The sequence below is a fragment of the Cebus imitator genome, unplaced genomic scaffold (genome assembly GCF_001604975.1).
Source record: "Cebus imitator isolate Cc_AM_T3 unplaced genomic scaffold, Cebus_imitator-1.0 Scaffold142, whole genome shotgun sequence".
In the NCBI taxonomy this organism is placed as follows: domain Eukaryota; kingdom Metazoa; phylum Chordata; class Mammalia; order Primates; family Cebidae; genus Cebus; species Cebus imitator.
In genome coordinates this window covers 3,681,555-3,699,771 of record NW_016107457.1, presented here as the reverse complement: position 1 = coordinate 3,699,771, position 18,217 = coordinate 3,681,555, and the positions used below count along the sequence as shown (strand labels likewise).

The 18,217-nt window shown below is 35.0% G+C and overlaps 1 protein-coding gene across 2 annotated transcripts in view; it reads left to right on the top strand.

The window, feature by feature from the left end:
• The window catches only part of TMEM26 (transmembrane protein 26), a 45,362-nt gene extending 28,140 nt beyond the window's left edge, over positions 1 to 17,222 (top strand). Inside the window, exons 5-6 of one of the 2 annotated variants that reach the window (XM_017542303.2) lie at positions 10,310 to 10,386; positions 13,096 to 17,222. In XM_017542303.2, the coding sequence (XP_017397792.1) occupies positions 10,310 to 10,386; positions 13,096 to 13,520 (502 nt within the window). In that variant the 3' untranslated portion in view covers positions 13,521 to 17,222. The remainder of the gene's footprint in view (positions 1 to 10,309; positions 10,387 to 13,095) is intronic. The other variant, XM_037743381.1, reaches the window with a different exon arrangement.
• The last annotated feature ends 995 nt before the right edge of the window (positions 17,223 to 18,217 follow it).

Below are 18,217 nucleotides of genomic sequence, written 5' to 3'. Positions count from 1 at the left end.
CCAGGATGGTCTCGATCTCTTGACCTCGTGATCCACCCGCCTTGGCCTCCCAAAGTGCTGGGATTACAGGCTTGAGCCACCGCGCCCGGCCCCAATTTTTTTCTTAACGGCTTTATGAAGTTATAGTTTAAATAACAAAGTTTAACTGTAATTCTATAGTTTAATGATATTTAGTAATTATAGATTTGTTTATCCATAACCACAATCCAGGTTTAGAACATTTCCATCACTCCCAAAAGTTTCCTGTGGCTGTTTGCAGTCAATCTTCGCTTTTTTTTTTTTTTTCAAGATGGAGTTTCCCTCTTGTTGCCCAGGCTGGAGTGCAATGGTGCCATCTCGACTCACCACAACCTCCACCTCCTGGGTTCAAGAAATTCTCCTGTCTCAGCCTCCTCTGTAGCTGGGATTACAGGCATGTGCCACCACACCTGGCTAATTTTGTATTTTTAGTAGAGATGGGGTTTCTCTATGTTGGTTAGGCTGGTCTCCAACTCCCAGCCTCAGGTGATCTGCCCTCCTAGGCCTCCCAAAGTGCTGGGATTACAGGCCAATATTTACTCTTAGCAGGCAACCACTGATATACTTTATGCTCTGTGGATTTTTCTTTCCTAGAAATGTCATGGAAATTGAATTATAAAATGTGTGCTCTTTTGTGTATGGCTTTTTATTGTAGCATAATGTTTCTGAGATTCATCCATGTTGTTTCATGTTTAGCTCCTCTTTAATTGCTAAATAGTGTTCCATTAAATGCTTATACCCATTTTGCTTATCCATTCAGTAGTAGACGTACATGTGGAGAACTCTCAGCTTTTTGCTATTAAGAATGATGTTGCTATGAGCATTCACTGACAGACTCTTGCCTGGCTGTGTTTTCATTTCTCTTTGGCTGACATCTAAGAGTGGAATGACTGGTTGTATGTTAAGTACAAGTTTAATTTTTAATAATCTGATGAGATTTTTCTAAAATAGCTTTATTAATTTATATTTCTACCAGCAATTTATGAGGATTCCATTTTCGCTGCATCCTTATCAACAATTGTTTTTCCCCCAGTTTTTTTTATTATATCCTTCTGGCAAATGTGTAGTGATATCTTACGGGGACATTAATTTGCAGTTCTTTAACAACTAATGTTGGTGAGCATCTTTTCATGGTATTATGAACTATTCATATATCTTCTTTGGTGATGTGACTGTTGAAATTTTTTGTTCATGTTTTATTGGATTGTCTTTTTCTTATTGAGTTGTAAGAGTTCTTTATATATCCTTGATACAAGTCCTTTATCAAATATCTAAATATAAGTATTTCATCCCTGTATACAGCGTGTTCTTTTATTTTTTAATGTTGTCTTTTGAAAAACATGTTTTTAAAATTTTGATGAAGTTCAAATCTATTAATATGTTCTTTTACATTTTTGATGCCATATCTAGGAAATATTTTTCCTAACCCTAAATGAGAAATACCATTTCTTTTGTTTTCTTATTGATATGATTTGGCTGTGTTCCTACCCAAATTTCATCTTGAATTGTAACTCCTACAATTCCCAGATGTCGTGGGAGGAACCCGGTGGGAGGTGATTGAATTATGGGGGCAGGTCTTTCCTGCACTGTTCTTGTGATGGTGAATGAGTTTCATAAGAGCTGATGGTTTTTAAAATGTTTTCCTGCACAAGCTCTCTTTGCCTGCTGTCATCCACGTAAGAAGTGATTTGCTCCTCCTTGCCTTCCCCCATAAATGTGAGGGCTCCCCAGTCATGTGGAACTGTAAGTCCATTAAATCCCTTTTTCTGTATAAATCACCCAGTCTGAGCTATGTTTTAGTTCTTACATTTATTTCTAATACCTGTTTTTACATAATTTTTGTGTACAGTGGGAGGTAAGGCTCCAAGTTCATTTTTCACTTTTGGCACTGTCCTGTTCCAGCTGAGACTAATTTTCCCAATACCATTTGTTGAAAGGATCCTTTTCCTATTATACTGTCTTGGCATCTTTGTCAAAAAATCAATGGATCACAGATGTAAAGGTTTTTCTCAAGACTTTCTATTGTGTTCCATTGCTTTATATGTTTATCATTATACCAATACCACACTATCAATATTATGTAGCTAGAGTGAGCTTTGAAATTGCATTTTGTAAGTCTTCCATAATTATTCTTTTAAAATTTGTTTTAGCTATAGTAGGTGCTTTGCATTTTTATATAATTGTTATGATTCTCTTTTCAAGTTCTAAAAAAAGGTTAAAAAATTTAAAAAAACATACTATGTTCTTGGTAAAGAATAAATTGAATATGAAGATCAATTTGGGAAGAATTGTCATATTAACAATATTAAATTTTCCAATCTGTGAACATAAAATATCTTGTCCTTTATTTAGATGTTCCTTAATTTCTCTCAGCAATGTTTTGTAATTTTCAGTGTACAAGTCTTGTACTGCTTTTCTTAATTATTTCCTAAGTATTTATTCTTTTTGATGGTCTTGTTAGTGGAATTTTTTTAAATTTTATTTTCACTGCTATAGTAGAAACACTGTTTACTTCTATATGATGATCTATTACTACAACCATGCTCAACTTGCTTATTAGTTTGATGCCTTAAGTTTTCTCCCTATAGGATCATGCCACTTGTGAACAGACTCTTTTGATTATTTCTAATCTGTATGCCTTATTTATTTTTCTTGCCTTATTGCACTGGCAAGAATGTCCTTCAAAGTCAAATAGAAGTAGTAAGAGTGAACATTTCAATCTCAAGAGATAAGCATTCTATCTTACTCTGTTGAAGATGATAGTAGTTGTGAATTTTGTATAGATGCCCTTTACTAGTTTGAAGAAATTCCCTTTTAGTTCTAGATTATTGAGAATTATTTTTTGGTCAGTGTTAAATTTTGTTAAATCCTTTTCCTGCTTTTATGGAGATAATTATGTGTTGGTTGTCTTTTATTCTATTAAAATGGTATATTACACTAATTAATTTTCCAATATTAAAACAACCATGACTCCCGGAGATAAACTCTACTTTATTATAACATATAATCTTTTATTCTTTTTTGAGACAAAGTGTTGCCCATTAGCCCAGACCCAGGCACCACCCAGTGTGATCACCACTGCATCGATCTCCTGGGCTCAAGAAATCCTTTCACTTCAGTCTCCCAAGCAGATGGGACCACAGGCACGTGCCACACCTGGTTAATTTATTTTATTTTTCTGTAGAGATGGGATCTCCCTTTTTTGACCAGTCTGGTCTTGAACTCCTATTATCAGTCCCCCCATCTAAGCCTCTTGAAATGCTACGATTATAGGTGTGAGCCACTGTACCTAGTCTGTGATATTTTTTATATGTTATTGGATTCAGTTTGCTAACATTTGCTTATGAGGCATATTGATCTGTAGTATACTTTTCTAATGATATCTTTTTCTATCTTTGGTAATGCTGACTTCATCAAATACCTCGAAAAACATCCTTTCTTTATTTTCTGAAAGATTTTACATAGGTTTGGTCTTAGTTCTTCTTTAAATATTTTATATAATTCACCTAAGGAGCCATCTGGACTAAGGTTTTCTTTTTTGTTTTTTGTTTTTTTTTGTGGGAAGAGTTTTTAAATTATCAATTTAATATTATTACTTTTTATAGGTCTATTTAGATATTCTATTTCTTCTTAAATCAGTTTTGGTTACATTTTCCTTCCTAGGAATTTTTCCATTTTATCTAAGTTGTAGATTTTTGTCATAAAATTGTCCATAATATTCACTATACATGTGTTAATTTCTGTGGAGTGACGTTTGGTATCCTCCTTTTCATTCTTGAGTTTAGCAAGTTCTGCCTTCTCTCTTGTTTTTTTAGGGGGTGAGAGGAAGGGCTGTTATTTACTTTTTTGGTTTGGTCAGGTTTATTGATTTTGTTGTTATTTAAACATAAACAGCCTTTGGTTTTATTGATTTTTCTAGTGTTATTCTGTTTTCCACCTCATTGATTTCTGTTCTGATGTTTAATTTTTCCTTCCTTATGCTTGTTTTGGATTTAATTTGCTCTTCTTTTTTTTTCTAATTTCTTCAGAGGCAATATTTGATTACTGATCTTTCATATTTTCTATTATATTTGAGACCTTTCATCTTTTCTATTATAGATATCTAAAGCTATGAATTTTCCTCTAAGCATTGCTTTGCCAGCATCTCATACATTTGATATGTCTTTTTTTTTTTTTTTTACTTAATGCAGTTCAAAATATTTTCCATTTTTTTCTGTGATTTCTTCTTTGACATGGGTTGTTTAGAAATTGGCTGTTTAACTTCCAAGCATATGGGGATCCCTTAGACTGTTTTCTGTTGTTTCCTGCTTTAATTCTATTTTAGTTTGAGGATCTACTTTAAATTGTTTCAATCTTTTTAAATTTGTGGAGACTTACTTTATGGTCTACTATGTAGCCTATCTGGAGATCTGTGTGTACTTGAGAAGAATTTGTTTTTACTTGGTGTCAGGTGGAAGTTTTATAAAATGTTAGTTACACACATTGGTTGATAGTGTTGGTCAATTCTTTTGTATCCTCACTGATTTTGTGTCTAGTTGTTCTATTGATTACTGAAAGTAGAATACTGAAATCTTCCATTGTAATTGTTGGAATGTCTATATACTGTCTCTTTTAAATACTTTCAGTTTTTGTTTCATGCATTTTGGGGCTCTGTATTTAGGTATGCAAAATTGAATTGTTAAATCTCCTTGGATTGTAGTCACTGATGTCTTAGATTTTCAAAAAATTCCTAGTTTTATTTTTAGCTGACATCTTAGTGGTTACACCTATAACTATGTAGTTTTTGATCAGCCAGTAATTTGGGCAGATTGTAATCAACTACCGTGAGCCCTTATGACTTCTGCTCCCTGAAGATCTGTGTATGGAGTGGGTAGCACATTGAGAGTTCAAGATATTTTCATGTCTGCCTCAGCTTTTGATTTTCACTAGGCCCTTTTGGGCCTTCCCTGAACATGCCTGCAGTTTCTCAAGTCAGCCAAGCTTACAGGAATATTCATCTAGCCCTTCTATAGCTCTCATTTTAAGAATCTCTCTATTAAATTTAAAGTTAGTTTGTTATTCACTCCAATTGGGATTGCAATCTCAAAGTAGCAAGCTACAGATTTTTAAAATCATTTCCAATCAAGTTTGTTACTTTTATTGACTCACTGCTGAGTGTGAGATTTCATCCTCCACTCTAAAGCCGTCACTGGTAAAATTACCACTTTAACTGATAAAGATAGTCTTACCATTCCCACAACTTGAATCAACTTCAGACATTCTTTTTTCTGAATATAGGTCCCTACCTTATCTTTTCATAGAGGATTTATGAAAAGAAACTTGATAGCATAAATTCTATTTCTGTCCCTTTAAGATGTACATTTTCCAGCCTCTTGCCAGTTTGCAATCCAACAATATCTTTCTCGAGGACCTGGGAGCCATCTCTTAAAATGCAGTCTTAATGAAAGACGGAGCCCCTATCTCCCTGCCTCTGTGAGAGGGTAAGATCCTACTTTGAAAAGTGCCAATTACCAAACACAAGTGGCCTAATCAAATTTACTAACCCCCATCCTGACATTCTCCAGTACTGTTCAAGTAGGTCACCCCAGTTTTTGAAAACTCTGCTACTTTTTGTTTTAGCAGAGTTCAGTTTAATCTTTTCTCCTGCATTGCAATAGTCTTGAATAACTTCTTCCTCATCTGTTTAACTTCATTCAGTGCAATTAAAACAAAATGAAACAAAACAAAACAAAAAACAAACATAGCCAAGTTGGGGATAGGGGAATGAATATATGGGTAAGAATGCTTCAGATTACCACTGTTCTTACTTGAAGGTTGGCTAGTTTTTCACAAATAAATGTTACTCAATTTGTTGTTTGCCTTTGATTGATTTTCCAAGCCCTGATGGTTGTTTTGACAAATTTCTTAGAATTATACATGTTTGTGGGGAAGAGGATTTGTTGACCTTTTCGTTTTGCTATAGCCACCTTCCAAAATTTTCATAAGTCAGAATTTCAACATCATTGCCACAAAGAGCTCCCTGGCCATTTACATCTTTGGAGATCAATTTGTGCAGTCTTTTTTTTTCCCTCCAACATAATAATAGATCATTTATTCTCACAGCATTACTAACATTTCACTGTGATTACTTGACCATTCAAAGGAGACTCTTCCTATGTTTACATTGTGTTTTCTCTTTATTTTGCAGAGTTAAGGCCAATCTCTCTTTCACCTGGAAGAGATGGAGAAATATTTCTTCTAGGATAGGTTAATACTTAATTTTTTCTTCCTTTTTAATTATTTTTTCCTTTTCTGATTGTATTTGTCATTAAAAAAGAAACTAGACAAATTCTATCCACTGATTCTCTCTTTTCTACAAGGATATTTACACTTCCAAAAAGAAATAGCTAAGTAAATTGGCAAAATATGACTTTTTATTTTTATTTTCAACCACCAGATTGAGTGTGCTGATATGCCAAATGCCAGTTCCTAGCTTTTCAAATAGAAACATGATACTAATGTCAATAATTAAACTTCCCAAGATTTTTTTTTGTCGGTCTCTGAATCAAGTTCATTGTCTACTTACATACTTCTCAGTTGACATTTGTGAAGGCAGATTACATACATGGAGACAGTGGTGAATAAATCCACCCCCAAAATTCCTTTGCAGATCTTCAGTGTTTGCCATTAATATCCCTGATTTATTTACCTTCTAACATTTAACCTTGTTGAGAATTTTTACTGTCTAATCTAGTAATTCATATTTGTCTGCTTTAAAAATTTTCTGACTTACTATTCCAAAATTGTGTTTGATAATTTTACTAGTATGTCTTACTAGTATGTCAACATCCACATTCTTCCATATTTTGTGTGTGCATAGATAATATATGCATATTCAAAAAGCTTGCATTCATTATTGTGTGGTTAAAGTTGGATTCATTTAGGGCTAGGCTTAGTATATCATTTATCCCTATTTTGTAGGATGATGAATAATATATAAAGACTTTAAGAAGTATGTTGACATACCAGTAAAATTACCACTGCTACAATTATGTAATGTTTATCACTCACTGTGTGCTAAGACATTTTAAATGCTTTAATTTAATAAGTTATTTTGCCTTTACATTCACACTATGAGGTAAATAGCATTATTATCACCATTTTATAAGCAAAGGCATATCAGGCAAGGAAAATTAAGAAAGTCTCAAGATTACATGAAACCAAAAATAACTAACTTGTAGTGATCTACCATAATAGCTTGTGTCACATGCTGTTCTAGGAGCTTTATATGTGTGACATATTTAAATAATATACTTAATAAAATTATCATATAATCCAATAACTATTAATATTGTATTCTTCACAATATAAATGGGTAAAGTATACAGATGTTAAACTACTTATTCATATTCATATAACTAATAACTGATCAATCTGGAATTAGAGTTCACATCCTATTTCTTCAGTGAGAGTTGGAGCTGGTGTTAGAACTCTGGTCTCTTGGCACCAAAGCCCCCTGCTTTGCCACTGCTTTCTACTGCGTCACAGGCAAATTGAACATAGTTTTTGGTAGAATTATTGAAGTTTTGAACTAGATGAAACTTCAAAAGTAACGATCTTGTGAAAAATTTCTTTTGCATCTATTGAAAAATCCTCGCCAAAATATCCTTAACAAATTTTTCTATAGGCTTTGTTTGAAAAACTCCACTGATAGAAGATATACTAACCCCAAGGGGCAACTTGTTCTATTTGAGGTAATATTATTAGAAACTACTTTCTGCTATTGTGATGAAATTTGAATTCTTACAGATACAACTGAAAACCTTTGAGCCTGAATTGGACATCTCAAGTCAAAAGAAATGTTTCATTCCTTTTCCACACTATAGCCCTTAAACATATGAAATAAAACTTCTAAGGAATTTTCTCTAGTTTTCAGTTTCTTGAACTATTTCACATAGATCATGACTCTGAATTCCTTTACCATTCTGGTTTTTCCCCTTTGGTACAGGAAACTTTATAAATGTTTCTCCTAAAACATGAAGCACCACACATAATATTTCAGGTATGTTCTGAACATTGTAGAATAGAGGAGAACTAAAAGTTTCCATTTCATTCATGGAAATAATACAATGTAATGGTTGAAAGGGTGGATATTGAAATCAGCTGTCTAGTTTTGATTTCTGCTCTCAACACTCATAACCAGATTATTTTGGACAAACTTCCCAAGTCTCTGTCACCTCCTTGGTAAAATAGAGATAATAATTGTGTCTACTTTGTTGAGTTGGTATGAGGATTGTGATCATAGAGTTAAACATAGAAAACTGCCTGGCGTGTACGTCTGAAATCAGAAACTGCATATAAAATTATTTAAAAATTCAGGCACTTATTGAAGATCTGTTGTGTATAGATATTGACAGTGTAAAGAGGGAAAAGTGATAGTCTGAATTCCCCAGGCATTTACATTTAAAATTTTAGACATTATATTTCTTGTGAAGCAACCTATGATTTTATTTGATTTTGGTAAATTGTAAATTTTGTCATACTGTGGACTCATAATTAGATAATAGTAAGGGAAAATCTTTGAGCCCTTTTTTTATGGCTGCTGCTGTGAAATGCTATCTCTTATATCCAATTCTATTCTAATCTAGGCCATCCAGTTACTTCTTTTGGAATCCTGATTGTGTCTTCCAGGATACTGGTTTTCTGTCCACGGTCCATGCCATATGTGCATATGAGAAGCCTTCCATCAATGTCAACCAAGTCATGATAAAATGTGAAGTAGAAAAGAATCAAAAGCACAGCCTTCAGCAACCCATTGGAGAGTCTCCCTACGGGGAGTCATTTACACAGGAATCCATCTAACAGTATTCACACCTGGAATATTTCTTAGTTTTGTTAATGAGGACACTATGGGAGACTTTTTCAGAAACCTAGTTTAAATCTGAATGTCTGTCATCAACTTTTACAGCTTTACCTGCTTGGTAATCCTAACTATATTTTTTAGAAAAAAGGAGCTAAGTTTAGTTGAGTGCAATATTTCTCACAGAAGCTGTGATGACACTTTGTAATATCTGTCTGTTTCTAAAAGGGCTCTCAGAAATCTTTTAAAGAATAATTTTTATAATCTAACAGAGATTAATAGTAAATGTGCCTTTTGCACTTTAAGACATATTTCTGCTTCATTTTGAAAGATGAGACTTTATTTTTCTATCATCAACCTTGTCTCCACCATTAACTGCCAAAACAGATAATGATGGTATAGAAACTTCATTTACAAATTCTCTCAGAGTTTAGAGATTCAATTTTTCATTTAATGCCTCTACACTTGAAGCATTTAAAGATATTCCTTACAATCACCTCATTTCTTTTGGTTTCAATTATTCCTCCCTGATGCTTTTCAGACTTCTCCAATCTGAAAATCTCTCTTGACAAGATGGAAACAAAATCTGTTATTACACCACCAAGCTCAAATGGATGACTTCCTATCTTTGCTAAAAATAAATGTGACCCTTTTTAACATCCTTTGCATTTCTGTATCGTAGAAATGCAAAGGATGTTAAAAAGGGTCACATTTATCCTCTTTCTGATTGTAGTCTTCATGACCATTTTCCTAGGTCTAGGACATTCATATGTTGGTCTGAGTATAGACTCTGCTTTTGTGCATTCAACCATTTCTTCCACAAATATATGTTGAATGCCTGTTATCCATCAAGCACTGTTCTAGGCACTGAGGATACAATGGTGAATGAAACAGGCTTATTCCTTGCCTTACATTCTACTATCTGGTATAAATCTTCGTTTATTAGATTTATCTCTTTACTTTTCCCTATCTAATGACAATTTTCTTTCAATGTTGTGTTTTTAATTTTTGAGCATCATTTAGCTCTTTTGAAATGTCTTTTCAATTAGATTCCTGGTTTCTTAGAATAATTATTAATTTCCCCTGCTGACATTCCTTGAAATCAGCCATTTGAATATCCATGTCAATATCTACATTTCCTCCCCTATCATTTCCCTCCCATAATGTTTCCATAATTTGGTAAAACTAAAGACAGCAATAAGAGACCAAGAGGCTTTGTCATAATTCATGCATACATTGGGTTTTAAGTCTCTGATTATTTATATTTCACTTCTTCTTTATTATTCCATTACTATCATCCAAGAAATTTTTTCACAGATTTATTAAATCACTGGATATTTTGGCCACAAGAGGTTTATTAAAGATATACTAAAAAATGAGCTGAGAAGATTTTTCTCTTCCTCATGGGATCATACTTTTTATTACAAATTTAAAATTTGGTCTGTTTTCCAGGAATAGCCCTGCACTAGTCTATGCCATCCTTGTTATATGGACTTGGAGCATGCTGCAGTTTCCACTTGACCTGGCAGGTAAGTATCTTGATGTTTGTGCAAAGAAAAGAAAATTACACCTCTTGATTATAAACTATGCTAAAGCTAAGAAGGCAAGTGAGAGCATCTTCATGTCTATATCCCAGTGTTAGTTCTAGTTCAGATTAGAAGGAAAGTAGATTGAAACTTAGTAAAACCAAGAAGAGTGGATCCACTGTGGTACATGGTGAGCTTAAGATAGTAGAGCAGATAATTGCACAGTGTTATATTTACTTCAAACAGCAGTTCCATCAGTTATGATTTATAAGGCCTCCTGCAAACCAGGTAATACATCTGTGTCTCAGTTTTTTTCATCCATGTAATAGGGATGATAATCATAGTCACTAGGGTTGAATATTCTTGTCATGACTCAGTAATATACCGTTTACTTAGCAAGTTGCTGCCATAAAAGTTTTATCTCTCATTATTTGTAAGAAGTAATTTTCATTCTTTTGTCAGACCCATGTATTGGAACTTCAGAAGGCATAGGAGCAGTCAAAATTGTCCTCATTGGTGGTCCCTGGAATTCCACTGGTCTTACTTTAATAAAAACATAAATCTCTAAGATTTTGTAAGACATAATCTGTTTCTCAGGCAATTTATACTAGTGATGATCTAGAGCTGCACTGTCCAACAGGGGACCCACCAATAACATGGCTCTTTAAATTAAAATAAATTAAAAATTTAAAACATTAAAAATCCAATTTGTCAGTCACACTAGCCACATTTCATGCGCCCAGTTGCCACAATGGCTACGATATTGGACAGCAGTAATATGGAACACTTCTACCATCACAGGAAGTTCAATTGAGCAGTGTTGATCTGGGGTCACCCCAAAACTTCTTGGAACCCTGGAATTTTGATTTGAGAATTCTCCTGAATGTCACTTTACTCCAAAGAAATTCTAGAAATTAATAATCACATTTTCCTCAGCCTGACTTTTTATTTTTTATGATGCCCTATTTGACAGCCTCAGGATTAGAATTAACCCTTAGGACAGGGATATGAACTTTTTTCTCCATCTTTTTTGGTTCATTTTTGTAAGCTCAGAGGTCTGAGGCCATTTTAAACATAGCATTCACTTTTTGGAATTCTTAACAGAATGGATGGAAAAACTTGCTGTGGCTTTTAAGAAATACCAAAAACAGGATCACTGATTAATAATTACAAACAAATATATGTCAGTAACACACACACACACACACACACACACACACAGATTTCATCATAGTGTGCGCTGGAAGGTATGCTACATTCATTGATCAAGCTGGTGTCCACTTACAGAATATTAGGTGCCATCATTTTAGATATTGAGTTAATACCGTTAGAAAGTCCTTTGGGAGCCATTTCCTGGCCCTCATTTCTTCGGAAAGGCTACCATTGATCTTACCTTGGTTCGTCTTTTGTCTTTCACTCTGCTGATCCTCACCCTCCCGTATCTTGTGGTTTATTGCCTTGCTAAGAAAATTTGTATTTAAGAAAGACATTTTGTAAACTTTCAGGGGTGATAATGTTATGCAGCTGTTTGAAAAACAAAGACCAAATGTTACTTCTGACTAAATCATTATTGTATTTTCCAACAAACAGTACATTATGTTCATCCATATCAAAGCAGCTTCATAATATTTGCAGGATCCAGTAGACGAAGGCATTCTTTGTTTGAAAACTCCAAATGGAAGGCTTCATTATTATAAAAGGATTATTTTCTGTCCTTGACCCTGAATTAAATTTACATTTGAGAAATTAAGACAAAAGTTTCTTCTGTTGATTGGACCTCCTTTTGTTTAACTGGAAAATCAGTAATTATATTCAGTCTTTCTTGCAAACTGTGAAACAAAAGCACAAGGAATTAGGACAAAATAAAATAACAATGGCATTTATTCAGGACTTTTTTTCCTCCATCATTTGAAAAATACATTTCACATGAATTAAGTTTGAATTTGAATATAAGCACTTGAATCTTCACAGCACAATTTGCACACATGACTGAGTGTGTAAACTAACAGATCCTAAAAAGAGAATGTAGAATGATCAGAGCCATGTACGCTTTGCTTGGTTTCCCAAGCTTATCAATCAAACAAATCATTTGTGATCCTAAGGGGAAGATTGAAGGAAAAAGTGGACTGAAAGCAGGGCTGTTATTCTAACGGAAACAAAATGAGTCAATGAATAAGGACCCCTCTCCTCACAGATATGATTGTTATCCCAGTTTTCAAAGGAAGAAACTGTGGCCTAGGAAGGCTCAAGTGACCACGCCAGCAACTCGCTGCTGGAAAATGCGCTAGTCATGCTTCCTGACTTGAAGCCTTGATCATGCAACTCTGAGGGCTCCTTACACTGTGGACCCCAGGGTCACAATGGCAGTTTCCTTTATTCCCCTCATGGTGCAGCATCAGCCTCACAAGGAGCTTGGGCTATGGGCACTTGGGACCATGCCTGGTTCCTAGAATCTATTTAATTGTGCTTTGCCCAGGGTAAGAATTACATGATCTTACATTTCCTACATGGATGCAAGCCACAGGGCAGGGTGCTTTACTTGTTCCACCCAGATTTAAATTACTGGATAATTCCATTTGATTTCCATTCTGTAATAAAATCATAGAATTATTATTTGCACAGCCCCCATTGTTAATGACTTGTCCCCATGTCATCGTCTTACATGTCTATGCTTCCAAGAGAGATAGTAACTAGTCGGTCTTGTGTTTTCAGTACAGAATGTCGTGTGCCCCTTGTCTGTGACAGAGAGGGGATTTCCCAGCCTCTTCTTTTGCCAGTACAGTGCGGATCTGTGGAACATCGGAATCAGCGTCTTCATACAAGATGGGCCCTTCCTTGTCGTGCGTCTCATACTGATGACGTATTTCAGAGTCATCAATCAGATGCTGGTGTTCTTTGCCGCGAAGAACTTCCTCGTGGTGGTGTTGCAGCTCTACCGCTTGGTGGTGCTGGCATTGGCAGTCCGTGCTTCGTTGAGAAGCCAGTCAGAAGCCCCGAAAGGAGAACACCGTTCCGGGGGACAGACCTCTGAGAGTGGGCCCTCTCTGCGGGACTGGCAGAGCGAGTCTAAGGAGGGCCTGGCTATTCCTTTGAGGGGCTCCCCAGTCACCTCCGAGGACTCCCACCTCACCCCGTAGTTATTGACTGACAGCGGTCTTCGGCTAGAACCTGACTCTCTGGTTCTTCTTATGGAGAGGATCCTTTTTCTCCCCCAACCTTGGCATATAATAATTTTCAAAAGAACATAAAAAGGTGATCTTAAACCAAAGCCGAGGAATTTTCTTTTTTCAACGGAATGGAAGAAACTTTGATTAGTGACTATTGCTACAACTTCTGTGTGATAGTATCAGATGTTACAGTTGCTCAACGACTAAGTGATTTGTTTGTCTTGAACTGTTTGAAAAGCTATGGAAGGGGTTACAGTGACATGCCCTCGAAAGATTTAGTGCAGACAAACTGTCGCGGCTGTTACCTGAAAATAGAGAAGCTTTGAACTTTGGCTCCATTGTCAGACTATTTTGTGTGATCTTTTCTGCAATGTCCCTCTGACATCAAAAAATGTACATTCAGTGAATGCAGAACAAATGAAGGGAAAAGGGCCTTTAAAATTACCTCACTGTGGGCTGGAAGCAGCGAAAATCTCTGCTCAGCTTCCGTATCATAGAGAGCCCTATTCATCGCTGCACAGGCCTTCCCAGGAAAATCATTTTTCTGGGCTGATGTATTCTGCCATGGCGCATATGCTCTTACAGAAATTTTATTGCTTTTGGCTTGGATGCTACACAATTCACAGCAAGCCATTTTGGTTACGCATCTGTTAGTTGCGAGGCAGGAAATACTGGTGAAATGCTAGCAAAGTCACAATTTCTACTCTGAACATGATTTGCAGTGCTCGTCAGTATTTTTCTGAACCCTACTTCACCATTTTCTATATTGCGGAGTCGAATCATGTGGGCTGAGGCAGAGAAGCTCTGAAGCAATGAATAAAGGTGTTTCGGGCCCTGTAAGTGTTACCATGGTTTCTGGTGTCTGCCACAGAAGCGAACAAAGCTGCAGCTTCTCTGAACCGCCACTACTGGGGGCGGCCTTTGGTCTCAGGGAACATGGTGATGGAGGATTGCATCAGCCCCACCCACGGCCAACAGCTCTTGTTGAGTCACGGGAGTCGGAATGTGCTACCCCGTGGTGGAAATCAGGCAATTCGCTTTATTTTCTTGCATTAAGACTTCATTTTCCTAGTATTGAAATAGCCATCCTTTTCCTTTACATACCTCTATACTTTCCAGATGGAGGTGATTCAGAACCTTTTAAAGTGATTTTTGCTTTTAAAGATACAGTGTGAAAATTTGCTCGGGTGTATCGCAGTAATTACATGAGGCGCGCAGTTCCAGAACTGTTGTTTTGGGTTCAAAACCTAATTACCCCAAATTAGTATACTCGAGAATTCAAAGGGACATTTAAGTAGGGTATGCTCTTCATTTCTTATGACCTATTGACAGCCAGTTGGGACAATTTTATCTGTGAATCTCTGGGTGACATGATACCTATTTGAAATATTTTATAGAAACTTTTGTCGACAGATTTTGTTTTTATACAGAGTCATGCATATTTTTTCATAAATGGCTTCTTCAGCGCCATTGTTATGTTTTTATTTCTTCCTTGTGCTTCTAATTTTAACAATATAATGACTGTAAAATGACACATGGAACTAATGGAATACATTTATAATTTTCCATAATAATTTCATGAAAGTTAAGATCAATAAATGATATTTATATGAAATAGAGCACTTGACAACTTTTAAGGGCATGTTATTTAAAGTGCTCAGCAGTTGAAAGCAAAATAATAACTGCTATTTATAAAAATGCCTCAGCAGAATCTGTTTTTATGTTGACTGCTTTATGTTGAATATTTTCTTCCACAACATGTATGTGCTGCTTATTATTGCAGATTTGCTCATGGCATACTTTTCATGTTTTAATTTTTTTCTTCCAGCAAAACAAACACTGAGGCCCTAAAAATAGATAAAGTATAAAGTAGTACGGCTGTTGCAAGGATATTTTTAAATGCTTTCAAATCTGAGACTTGGCTTGGGTTCGTGAATGAGTTTCTAGTGTTTAAATTAAAGTATTTTGTAATTAGCACTCTTCTGCTGGCCTGAGAAATAAAAAGCCTGTCTAAAGTCTAGCTTTATTTAGAGGGTCAGGAAGTCAAAGAGCATCCAGGACCATCTTGGCAATTAATAGTGGCAAAAATAGACACAGGCTCTGCAAGGTTTTCCAGGAAAATCTGCTTAGGGCAGCATTTGTTAACCTAGCTGCCAGTACTCCCACCCGCTTAGACTGGCTGCCTTTATAGTAGGAAAAAAAAACCAATCTGCATTCCTTTAGTTTATTCGGGAAAAAAACCCTAAACCTAAATTATACGATAGCCAGTCCTAAGACTCCTGGTGAAATAGTACAGATTTATTCAGTTAATTGCCTGTTTTTAGTGTGGAATGCTAAATAATGTAATGTTTCAAAACATCTAAGTGTTTGTTATAAGGTGGCTGGAACATCAATTACCTCCCATGTGTTGACATCCTGGGACTTGTTTACATTTACATTTTATTTGTAATAAGATAACTTGCTTACATCACCTGTATCATGTGATGCAAGCCATCCCGTCTATCATAACCCCTCACCCAGACACACAACAGATTAATCCCCAACCCCTGAGGAAAGTGGCTTATTTGTAGCTGCTGGTGCTGTTGCTATTATTACCTTTGTTGATATTTAATTGCTTGATTAAAGCTCACTCAAATATCCTTCCTAAAAACATATCATTCTACTTGTAAAAGAAAACGCAATGTGCATGTTTCAATGATACTGCGTGAAAACGCACCTCATGATCATCTTGTGCGTTTCCTTTGCCCTTACTGGATGACTCTCAAAGGACATGACTTGACATAGTAATATTAGTAAACTGTCTTTATCTTTGATTATTCTTTTAATTTTTATTTAAGCTGTATCAATAGCATAATAAAATAAAATTTTAAATTGGCCAGTAACATTCTTTATAATGTTCCAGTGGAGAGTCTGATATAAATTTACTCTTGGCTGCATTTTAGTTCCACTAACAAATAGCACTTCAGGCCTTACAGAACCATATAGATATGACCAAGGAATATCAGGATTCACTATTATAATACTAATTGTCAACTATTTAATTGAAACTTTTCAAAGCTCTGGAGAGCCATGCATTTGCAGGGGCACATGCTTTAAGATTTCTATCCAGGTTTCGGAGTTGAATGTAATAATCTGTTTGACATTTAATTCTTGATAATTCTTAACCAGCTTTTCCTGTTAAAAGAGCGAAAGAATTGCAGATGCCAGGTCTCTGTCCACTTTAGCCCTCCTCCAATACCAAGGAAGAGGGATGGTGACATATACTACAGAGACTCAGAGACGCAGATGAAAAACCAAAGAGTCTTGAATTACAAGAAGAAAAGAGAATTGTTATTTTTTTTTTTTTAATTTCAGACTTTGCTTTTTACTCAGTGGACATTCTGATTTGCTCTCAGAAACATCTGATTTGGGGTTAAACTAGGCAGCTGGAGGATGTTTACAGCTTTGAGGCTTCAAATAACTTTCCCATATGCAGGGAGTAACTTTACACAATGTTTGAATAATTAACTGCTATGGTCTTATATTTTATGAGTATCCATTCCATCCTCTGAATCTTTCTTACTAGAATACCATATAAGAATATTTTCTCTGGAGTATTTATATTTATACTATTTTGCTATTAGTGGCCTTTGTATTTTATTATATGCATTAAATAGTGTGTGCACAACTTTATCTTAATGTGGATTTTTTGCTGGCTTTTCATGTCTTTGTTCTCTACTTCATTTCCTTTACAGTTTTTAAGCTCTGGTTTAAAAAATAAAACTGATCTATTTAGAATATGATTAAAGTGGCATTTCAAACCAGTGAGGAAAGGCTGACCAATTTTACAAATGATGTTGGGAAATTTTGCAATCCATCTGGAAAAAATAAAGTTAGATTTTTATCTCCTGCAATATATAGCAATAAATTCCAGATGGATTAAAGATGTAAATGTAAAATGAAAACTATAAATATTAGAAGAAAATATGCAATGTGTCTTTAGCCTGGGGGGATGGGAAAAATCATCTGAAACAAGACATGAAGCTACAGAAGAATTGACAGATTTTTTTCCTACATAAAAGTTTAACATTTCTTAATGGCAAAAGGCTTCATAAATACATCAATCTTATTTTCCTTTTTGGAGAAAGGAGTCAGAAAAATCAGAAAAGAGAAATGAGAAGTATAGAAATTAGAAGGAGACAAATTTATCACTGATTCATAGAAGACGGTTTTGAACATCCAGGGAAAACACATTAAAACCAAATAAACTATTAAAATAATCTGAAATCACACAAAATCAATAGCTTTTCTACATACAAAATTACATAGAATATATACTTAATGAAGAGATTCTTTTACATATAAATTAAATCCATAAAACCCATAGGAATAAACTTGAGAAATGTATAAGATCTATGTAAAGAACACTTTAAAATGATTTTGAGGGCCATACATGAAAAATTTAACAATAAGAAATTATTTTATGGGGATTGGTAAGAAGCCTTGATTTTTTTTTTAAGTTTCAATTTTCCCTAAATTGATCTATAAATAGGTCAAGTAACACAATCTTCATCATGCTATCAACAAGATATTAATTTTTTTGTGATTGCATAAGCTGCTTCCAAAGATTTCATGATAAAATAAGCATGAAAGAATAGCTGGAAAATACCAAAAGAAAGTAGAAAAAG